Source organism: Bactrocera tryoni, chromosome 3 (assembly GCF_016617805.1).
Source record: "Bactrocera tryoni isolate S06 chromosome 3, CSIRO_BtryS06_freeze2, whole genome shotgun sequence".
Lineage (NCBI taxonomy): Eukaryota > Metazoa > Arthropoda > Insecta > Diptera > Tephritidae > Bactrocera > Bactrocera tryoni.
The window spans coordinates 6,188,177-6,199,605 of NC_052501.1; the positions used below are offsets into that span (position 1 = coordinate 6,188,177).

Consider the following 11,429-nt stretch of genomic DNA (forward strand, 5'->3'; position numbering starts at 1 on the left):
TTTGAAATTTAAACTTTAACATTCCTGCGTATGACATTAATTAAGACAATAATTTTATACACGTGGAATATTTCCAAATATTTCTTAAAAGATTTTCTTAACTGACCTTAAAAAACAAAAGGAAAATCATAATACATTGCGATTTATTTTTTATGTAATGATAGTAACCTATAGTTATAGTTATAATAACTGGTTTTGCCTTTTAGAGTTTTAACCCAAAAAAAGGGTTCCGTCAGGCTTGCGTTTTCTTCTTTTTCGAAGCAAACCTGTAAAATTTGGGTATTTAAAAACTGCGACAATTAATTTTCACGGGCTTCTCTTAAAGCCAACTTTACTCCATTAAGGGAGCTCTGCTTTGACCGAAACAAATGGTAGTCCGTTAGTGCAAAGTCAGGGCTATATGGCGGATACATCAAAACTTCCCAGCCTAGCTCTTCCAGTTTTTGGCGAGTCATCAAAGATGTGTGTGGTCTAGCTTTGTCTTGATGGAAGACTAAGCCCTTTCTATTGATCAGTTCTGGCCGTTTTTTCGATTGCTTGCTCAATTTCATCAGGCTGGAGCAGCTCATAGTTGATGATTTCTTTCCAATCCTACCAAACACTCAGCATAACCTTTCGAGGCGTCAATCCTGGCTTTGCGACCATTTGTTGAGCTTCATCACGATTGGACCCTGATCTCTTTCGCACATTATTGTCGTATTCGCGTTTACCATTCGCTACAGCAATGGTTCGATTTAATTTCGTTTCGGCAAAAAATCGCAGATGTTAATTCGGTCCATTAAATTTTTCACAGACAATTCATGTGGTACCCAAACTTCGAGCTTCTTTTTGTAGCCAGCCTTTTTTAAAGGATTCAAAACCGTGTGATGATGAATGTTAAGTTTCTTAGCGATGTCATGGCCGCTTATGTGACGATCCTGGTTACTGTTTCCCACAATTTTATAGGTCGAACAGAGCGAGCTGCATCTTTCACATCGAAGTTTTCAGAGTGAAGGCGAGCGAACCATTGTTTTACTACACAAACTGATACAGCATCGTCTTCGTAAACTTTCAAAGATCAAACCAAAATCAAGCTTAGAATTTCACCTTTACAACAATATATGGTATGAGACAATTTGATTGGTAGCACTGGATATATAAGACTCCAAAGACATCTATTGACAAAATACTAAAAGATTTTTTCGACTACCCAATATTTCTGACTTCATATAGCTAAACCTGATCGCAGTACACAACGAGTGGTACAGACCACTAAACCCACCTATTGAAAAAATATTGGATTTATTTTACTGTGAAACTATTTTTGTTTTGACATCCTTTCCGAGTTTTATTGGATCTTTAATCGACATCTTGGTCATCTTCAAGAAATTGATCGATCTACAATCTTCCAGTCAACAAGTTTTCGGAATTAAAACCAATGTAACCAATGATTATTTGCATCAGGCTACACGATTTGGTCTAGGATCTACAATTAACAATCTGAAGATCTATAAACTTTTTTAATATTCTATTAAAAAGAAATATGTAAAATAAGAGTAGATGTTTTTCCGATTCTCAAGGTAGATAGATAGTTTCTTTGTTATTTTAATTTTATATACAATATATTGGCAAATTGTAATTATTATTGAACAAAAGTATGAACTGGAATGTAAAATAGTAGATGTTTATCATAACAACCTTCAGTTATACACGGATTATTTATGGACTTCATGCAATGCTTAGAACTAACTAACTAATAAAATAAATTATTATTTTTCCATATTTTTTTCTTACAGAAACGAGTAGCCCCATGTCAGCAAGAAACTTCCCACCTTCGTTTTGGAATAGCAATTATGTACATCCCGTACCCGCACCAGCACATCCGCAGGTATGATGAGCGTAGATATAAGCATGAATATTTACAAATTTATTAAGCAAGCGATGTCTAGTAATATAAAGTTATCACCACAAGTTAGCAACTGCCTATAAATTCTAGAAGAACTCGACCAAGATATTACAAACATTTCTATATTGCAACTTTCTGATTATTTTGTCTCTGTTTTTCAGGTTGGCGATTTGTACGCATCGGACGGTGGCTACGCAACCGATCCCTGGGTGCCACATGCGGCCGCCGCACATTACGGCTCCTATGCGCACGCTGCACATGCCCACGCCGCTCACGCGCATGCCTACCACCACAATATGGCGCAATATGGTAGCCTGCTACGGCTGCCACAGCAATATAGTCACGGTACCAGGTAAATGCAATACACAAATTTTGTTTAATACTTTTTTTTATTATTAAATATGCGAATGTGGGTTTGTTATTAGGGATACTCAACTTTTCTCGAAAATAAAAAAATAAATTTACAATTTTAATTTTTTGGTTTTTTTTGAAATTTAAATAATTTATAGAATCAAAAAGAGTTGTTATGCAGGAAATCAATGAATGTACTTGTATTTAAAATAAATACACTAAAAATCAAATTTTGAAGTGGCTCTGGGAGGTATGAGAGATGAGGAAGTGGTTTTTACACCACAAAGTTTATTATACCATAAAGAAAACGTCGAAGTCCCCATAAATATATATTTATGCGACAAAGATAGTTTGAGATATCTTTGAATACGTCCTTTTTTCATCAAGAAACTGCTCATTTATCAGAACCACTGATATCGCTTAATTATAAATTGTGATCCATTTTGAGGTTCCCTACCTTTTTAAAGAAATATCACCGAAATTTCAAGTTCAATGGAACATTTTTAATATCATTCGAAAGAACATTTGTCATTTAAAGATTACCTCTTTCAAATGTTTGCCGCGACTACGTCTCAAATGTTCCATCCGTTGAGTATAATTTTCGATGACTCGTTCGAGCATTTGGACTGCTAACTGGCAAATGACATGCGTGACTTTAGACTTTACATATCCCAATAAGAAAAAGCCTATGATATCGACCGGCCCAAAACGTGAAATTATCTGCTCACCGTATTATTCTCTCAATATATCCATTAATTGATTCGAAGTGTAGGAAGTGGCGCCGTCTTGTTGAAACCAAATGTTGCCGAAATCACGACATTCAATTGCAGGCATCAAATAGTCGGTTATCATGGTGCGATAACGGTCGCCATTGACCGTCACATTTTCACCGGCATCACTTTTGAAGAAATATGGACCGATGATTCCACCAGTCCAGAAATCACACCAAACCGTTGTTTTTTTTCTGGATAAAATGCCAGCTCTTGAATTTCTTTATGTTTCTCTTCGTCCAAAATGCATCATAGCTGAACAAAATTTGGCTCAAAAACGTCGGATCTTTTTGGTACTTTTCCTAGAGCCCATAAAGCGGAAGCGATGTCGCTTGGGAAGATAGAGCGGCTTCAGTTCTTGCACAAGCTGAATTTTGCACGCTTTCATTTTAAGATCTCGACTTAAAATGCGCAAAGTCGTTGCTGCGAACGGCGCCGAATCAACTCCTCACTGTGTTTGTGTACACTCTCAGCTACGGCTGCCATATTTTCTTCACTGCGTGCTGAATGTGGTCTATTCGTTCGAATATTAACCAATAAATAGTGCTGGGTCTCAAGACGGGTGATAGTGTTGTGTCGCTTAGTAGACCGATTATGTTGACCATAATTTGAGCGAATTCAAATTCTTCACAGAACGTAAACTTTCGTAATAAAGTTGAACGATTTGTAACCGTAAATGTTTTAGGCGTGTAACTCTTTCCATGATGAAACGCCAAACATTTCTGAAGAAAAATAACATGACAGCTTGACACGACTGACATGTGGTCTGTCGAAAAAAGGATACTGAAATAATTACCTCTACTTGGATCACCGTTATATGCTCGACGCATTTGCAATTCAAGATGCTCAAAAAAAGATTAAAACGGGAACACCTTAATTAATATGGTGTTATGTATGTTGTTCTCGAAGTCACATTCCCTTGCACTTTTTATTTATTATATTATTTATAAATTTACATGTTTTTATTTATATACATATGTATGTATGTACATAGACTGGATATTTGGGAAAAATGTTAATGTAAATATTTATTTGTTAGAAACTTTTCTCATTGCAGACTGCATCATGACCAACAGACCGCGCATGCGCTCGAAAGTGCGGCAGCCTATTCCAGTTACCCCACAATGGCAGGTGAGTAGACACGCACAAAAAGGGTATATACTCATATGTAAACATATATGTATGTATGTACATTCATAGATATAGTTTTCTCAAAGTTTAATACTTATTATGACGTACATAATGTTGATATTGTATTGTACATACACGTGCTCAGAAGAATACATATGTCCGCTCTCGTCCAAGCTTTTTTCTTAACTTTTGATATTTTTTGAACCATATTAAGATAGAAAACCTGAATTGAGAGCACCTTTCAAGGTATTTTTTGTATGAATACCTGCCTCTATTCCTTCATTCGGGTACAGGTCGGAGCAATGTCTAGAATTGTACAAGAAAGTCTCGTTTTTAAGTCACATCAGTTTCAGCAAGAGAAGACAGAACTCTTTGTTATTCCTAGCAAAGTAAAATTATATCAGAATTTCATCAAAATCCTTCTGCCATTCGATTTAAAAAAAGAGTAAAGTACTAAAATATATATGTATTTGGGTTAGAAGAAAGGCATGAACCGACAAATGCGACAACTTTTTGTGCATAAGCAAATGACCAAACCTCTTTCAGACGTGCAGTTGGATTAGCTATACCCTGGTTCGTCCATTTGTGAAAAGAAATATCATTAGACTTTCATTTCTACGAGCTTATGGGAGTAGATGAAAGTAAATTTAAGCCTCAAAGTGTCCTTTCATATGACTAGGTATTAATTTTTAGACATATAATTTATGAACAATTACATATGTATGTATATGAAGGTAACCATGACAACCCCAGCTGTTAAAAAGCATAGTTCAGCACAAGGCACCCTTTTGAACGCGGCGAAAATTCGCTTTGAAAAAAGGATATGCGTGAAACCGCACATAAGTGTATGTATTTATATACATATTACATAAATTTACATATGTATGTGTATCTTATTCGACCGTAAACACATAAAAGTTTACTTACAAACATCGAACGTCCCTTTGTGCTTCTTTTGTGTGTACACGAATACACACGAGCATATGTATTTTATGTACATATGTATGCGGTTACATTTGTAAAACATTTTTGGTGGTTACTTGTCCCCAAGTTGGACTGAAAAATTTACATACATACACATGCTACTTCATAGCACGAGCATATGTGCCTTAACATGTACATATGTAACATATGCTCACCGCATACGAGGTCGAAAGGACAAAAACCATAAAACAATAAAAATGGCCGCCAGTCTGGAATGTCTCTGTCGTAAAATTAAAAAGAACTGCCACCCACACATTTCAAGCCGCTCATGTACATCCCTGAAAGAAAATACATACATATATGTATGTATATGTACTCGTATGTATACGGTGTGTTGTGAACCCAGTTGAGTTAAAAACGAGCATTTGTTCACGATTCTTTCGTATATTTTAAGGTATCGATTATATTTTCGATTTTTTGCCTGAGCTAGAGGTTTTTGTCAGTCAAAATACGATTGATATACTATAAGAGGCTCCTTATTTTATATGCGAGTCTTTTCGAACAAATATGGTGCTAGAGATAGGTTAAGTTAAAAGCTATAGACTATGTTATTGCCCTACCCTAAAATATATGAGTTAACCAATATTAACTTTGAGCATACTAATCGTGTATTCAAGGATGGTTAAGGAACGCCTAAACTGTTGTTGTTGTAACGGTTATCTAGTCTCCGTTAGGATGGTAAAGTTCGGATGTCATCGAGTTCATCCAACGGTAGGGTCAGGAAGCATGCTGTTTCGACGGGGTCAGACCATAGGGAGAGAGGAGTCAGATGTGCCGGGTGAGCAGGGCATGCAAAGAGATAGTTAGTGTCATGCGGAGACTCGTTGAACGCTGTAAATATACATATATTTGATATGTCGGGGTCGATTCTGGATAAGTAGGAGTTTAACCTACTCCAGTATCCAGAACGAAGCTGCGCAAGGGTCACTCTCGATTCTCACGGCAACTCGAGCTCTTCGTCTGGTATAAAACCTGTTATCAATGGCATTGAGTCACTTTGTGATAAGACTAGTATGGTTACCAGGCCACAGAGAAATCGCAAGTAACTTCAAAATTGATGAGCAGGCAGGAAAGAGCACATCAGCCCCACTGACAGTTAATTGCGTCGGTGCTAGGCCCTCTTCGCGTGTTATACTACTGGATAGCTGGGCCTTGCAGGGACATGGCCAGCGCTGGGCTGCCAGAAGCACGCTGTCGCAATACAATTTTGCCCCATATTTGAACGCAGAAGGTCCAGTGCGCTCTTTGCCCTGAGTAAAGGAAGACCCTTCTTAGTTGTGAAGGTACCAACAAGTCATAGCTCTATCAACATCCACGCTGTAAGCTTGGAATTTTTACCGGATGCAGGAGATATTTGAAAGAAAATAAGGTATAAACAGCTCAACGATTCTTTCTTGATGGTCCCTTTATGAGATAAAGGCTTAAACATTCGGAATTTCTCATATTCAGATATGGGATCTACATATATTCCCACTGAGCTGGTGGTTATAGAAGTTAAATCCCTGAATCCCGTCGCCCCGGGCGCAACGTCTTGGGGGCGGCAAAACGATCTTCGCTGCTGCCAATTCGAGGAAAAATTCCTGCAAATTGTGTCAAAAGTGTACAAAATAAAGGGCGAAAATGGGTTTTTTCTATGGCTTTTAATAAGATGTCTTGTAAATTTACTATCAATTTCCTCAAAAACCGTATTGTGAGAATTTTGGAACTTCAGAAGATATTTTGTAAAAATTCACTTTTGTTCGAACCACCTCATGAAACTTGTAGGTAGGTAGATAAAGGGGGGCGGCAGAACATCCTTGGCCCCGGGCGCCCGAAGTTGTAGCTACGCCATTGGCGCCAAGACTACGAACTTATATTTTAGGCATCAAATAGTCGGTTATCGTGGCGCCATAACGGTCGCCATTGACGGTCACCTTCTCACCGGCATCGTTTTTGAAGAAATATGAACCATTGATTCCACAGGCCCACAAACCAAACCAAACCGTTGGTTTTTCTGGATGAACTGGCAGCTCTTGAATCTCTTCAAGTCGCTCTTTTTTGCAAGTTCGGCAATTTTGCTTGTTTACATACCCATTGATCCAGAAATGAGTCTCATCGCTGAACAAAATTTGGCTTGAAAACGTCGGATCTTCTTGAAACTTTTAAAGAGCCCATAGAGCGTAGCGATGTCGTTTGGAAAGATCGAGCGGCTTCAGTTCTGCAAAGGGTACCTCCACTTGGATCACCTTTTAGTAGCACATCCACATTTTATAGATCACCCATTGAACCTAACCTAACTTATTTTCCAAGATTTATTTTGTGAATCGAAGATGACGATATTTATATATGTATATCCATGTTCTAATTGACTTCCTAACTCATAAACATACCATCATTTTCATTGCAGGTCTAGATGCCCAAGTACAGGAGTCGTCTAAGGATCTTTATTGGTTTTAAACTGACGTGTAACGTTAAACCAGAATTCTCACGCACACACTCATACACTTTCACATACGAAACCAAAATATATTCGCAAGCGTTGATTGTTATAATTTTTAAATTAAACTCCATAATTAAGTATTGATGGTTCAGCGTTAATTCAATTCTCGAAATTCAATGTTCATATAATACGTAACGTAATGAAAAGCAACAACACTAATGCAACAACAACCAATGTGCAAATCTGTATGTATGTGTATGTAATATGTAATTGCCTGTGTGTGGACCTAACGGGCTTATGTGTTAATAGCATTTTAAGATATTCAAGCCTCAAAATAATCGATTTCACAGCAGCATTAATCGGTTTAATTTATTTATGTAATATTTAGCATAAAAACCAAATAGTTTAAGTTGAATGCTGCAACGATTTCGATGACAACTATTTATTACAATTATTGTAGCGAAACTTTTAATATTTTATTGAAAATGAAAAAAAGACAAACGCATATGTTTTAGGTGTAGCTAGGAACCGATTTTGATTTTTTTTATTATTATTTACAAATTGCATGCGCTTACATACATATACATATATATATATGTGTATATGTAAGCACGTGTGTGTATGCAATTTTGACGCTGCTGTGTTTGAAAGGTTTTTAGTTAGTCGATTACTATTCGTAGATTTGTATTGATTATTGCGGCGTTAAGGTACTTATAAATACAAAATACTGTGTACATAGAAATATATAAACATACATATTTATATGTACTTACCATACTTACGATTTTATGTTAGAAACAAGTAATTATAATGCTATAAATCATAAATGAGGTACTTAAAGTTATTAAAATGCAATAAATGCTAAGACACTTCGTAATTAGTTAAGAAAATGGTATGAATAATTATCCTTGTAATATCGTCTAAGTTCTTTAGTAAATAAATCAAATGTAAAGAAAGAAATAAATCAATTTTCAATTCAAAAAACGTGTTTCTCAATATTTCCAAATGCATATCTATGTATGCATGTGGCTCTTTATATAGTAGGAGGGCTTAAAGTAGCCTTCGCTCGTTCTTGCTTCTAATGACGTCATTTGAAAAACTTTTCGATTGGGAATCTGGGAATTTAGAAAGTAAATCGGCTGATGATAACGGGGTTATCTCCGGTTATCTAACGGGTGATCCAAGAAGAGGTACTTTTTTCAATAGCCGTTTTTTGACAGATCACGCTTGAGTCATGTCAAGCTATCATGTTATTTTTGTTCAATATTGTTTAACAATTCATCATAGAAAAACTTACGCGTGCACAACATTAACAAATCATTCAACTTTATTACGAAATTTCACGTTCTGTCGCTCAACTTATGGTCAACTTAATCGGCCTACTGAACGCACTGTTCGCAACACCATCACCCATCTTGAGACGCAGCATTCATTAGAAGACTCGGACCGACGTATGAAAGAACTTGGCGCATTTTACGTCGAAATCTTAAATTGAAAGCGTACAAACTACAGCTTGTGCAAAAACTTAAGCCGTTGGACCTTCCCAAGCGACATAATTGTCGGTGAGTTTGTCACGTAGTTTGTAACAACCAAATGGAAACAAAGACCCTGTGAAATATATACAGCAGCTTGAGATGCTGAGTTGATTTTGCCATGTCCGGTTGTCTGTTTTTACGCGACCAAGAGCCACAGATTTTTTTATTTTGTACAACCAGTTGCTACAAAGTATTATAGTTTTGTTCACCTAACGGTTGTACCTATCACATAAAACTAATCAAGATAGATATAGGCTTAAATACAAGTATATATAAATGATCAAGATAACGAGAAAAATTGAAATCAGGTTGAGTGTCTGTCTGTCCATCCGTCCGTGTAAGCTGTAACTTGAGTAAAAATTAGGATATCTTGATGAAACTCGGTATATATGTATTCAGGTTCTTTAGTACAAAAAAAATCGAGTTCGTAGATGGGTGTAATCGGACCAATGCCACGCCCACAAGTCGCCATTAACCGAAAACATATAAAATGCCACAACTAAGCACTAAATTACGATATGAAACTGTAATTTGGTAAGAGAATCGCAGTAGCAAGGGGCACCTGTGGACAAAATTTTTTAAAAAATGGGGCCCGCCCTCTAAACTACTTAAGCTACAACAACCAAATTTGCTGTGCACATATTATGAGAACTTCTACCGACAGTGTGAAAATGGATGTAATCGGAGGATAACCCCGCTCACTCCCCATATAACGTTAAGAACTACTAAAAGCAAGTTTCTGTAACTATTGTATCTCAAAGATATTATGAGAAGGCTTCATGAAGATCGGGTGTGAAAATTCTAGGAAATTTGACATGACGATTTCAAAAACACTTTTTCGGCGAAAAATCGCATAAAAGACAGCCGCACTGACCGATTTCGACAAAATTTGGAACATGGCATTCTTTTTATGTCACTTCCAGTACTCAAATCAAGAAGCAACAAATAATACCTTAAGTTGATTCTACCTTGTGACCAAAAATTGTTCAAATCCAACAACAACTGTTCAAGCCCCAGGTACCAAATATTTGGACCACAGTACCTATAGTTCACTTTTGATCGCAAATATCGGTTAAAATGTGAGATACATAATTGGTTTAAGAGATAATTCAATGGTTTTTTTTTATACATAATCCAGAATTGCAGGATATGAATAATCTCCGAACAACGTTTTCTTGTAATGATTCGACTCTGGCGCCATCTAGCATAACAAATATTCATAAATGGATACAGATTATTTGCTGAAACGCTGAAAATAATAATAAGGCATACACATATCAGACATCAAATAACCGAGGTGAATTAGGTGCATAGAGTTGGCCTCCAGCTAGCTGGGCATAATTGCTCTTCTGCCTTTTGGAGCTCCTGTGGCGTAGTTTGAGTACTCTTGCATTTGGCCATCTATCTCGTTGGAGGCAGGCTTTACACTTTCGGTCCTACCGGTTGGACTTGCGTTGACTGGTCCGCGGATCCGAGCCCCACTACTCCATTTACTACCGAATGCCGTATTTCCGCCCTAACGCACCTTCAATGCGGGGAAAGCAATGTTGCCTCTAGCGCCTACTACGGCACAAACCCGTTGCGGCTCCCCTGAGTTCTGTCAAATGCCTAATAAAATTCTTTCATCTGTTTCCAAATACACTTAAATTAGATATACTCGTATAGTAGATGTACATGACTAAAATACCATCAACAAAATATATTCCGATTTTAAGAATCTTTCAAGAATCTTGCTAACATTTTCATTTTTGCATACGAGTATTTATAAATATAAATCGCAATGAAATGCCGTAAGCGCCGTTCGCTTAAATCTACATACTTCAATGGACAGGCAACGTGTGTCCTAAGCAACTGATGGCTTATCAACTCTAATTGCCTGAAAGCCATTACTAAATGAGCGATTCTTAGCATTGACTGACAAAAACGCTGTCACAGCAGCCATGACGGTTGTTGTAGTTGCTGATACGAAATTCAAAATTCACCAGCATTGGTTTGCTTATCGCGCGATCACCTGGAAACAATGTTGCAGACTCCGGTAGAGTTGAGTCCAGACGCAGGCGCCTCAATCAGCGCGACACCATTTATCATAAAATAAGCGAAAAGCTAGAAGTGAGCGCTTTTGCGTACGCGGAGAGGAGAGGGTTACGTAATTAATGTTGATCCACAAAGAGGCTGCCTCAGCCAAAGCTATAAAAAGGTGGTCGTATAGCTGAAGGTTGCATATATCGAGGATCAGCGCCAGACGTGTCTAAAATAAAACTTGATCTGGAAGTTTCTGTGTGTGCGTGTGTGTGCATGGATGTTTATTAATTTCAAATTTAGATGAAACTAATGGACTTCGTTGATCGCACACC

At 37.2% G+C, this 11,429-nt stretch overlaps 1 protein-coding gene across 2 annotated transcripts in view; it reads left to right on the top strand.

The window, feature by feature from the left end:
* LOC120772550 (protein vestigial) overlaps positions 1-8,449 on the top strand; it is a 40,028-nt gene extending 31,579 nt beyond the window's left edge. The window contains exons 5-8 of one of the 2 annotated variants that reach the window (XM_040101234.1): positions 1,776-1,867; positions 2,047-2,237; positions 4,046-4,137; positions 7,508-8,449. In XM_040101234.1, coding sequence (XP_039957168.1) covers positions 1,776-1,867; positions 2,047-2,237; positions 4,046-4,137; positions 7,508-7,557 — 425 coding nt within the window. In that variant the 3' untranslated portion in view covers positions 7,558-8,449. The remainder of the gene's footprint in view (positions 1-1,775; positions 1,868-2,046; positions 2,238-4,045; positions 4,138-7,507) is intronic. The other variant, XM_040101235.1, reaches the window with a different exon arrangement.
* Positions 8,450-11,429: the final 2,980 nt, after the last annotated feature.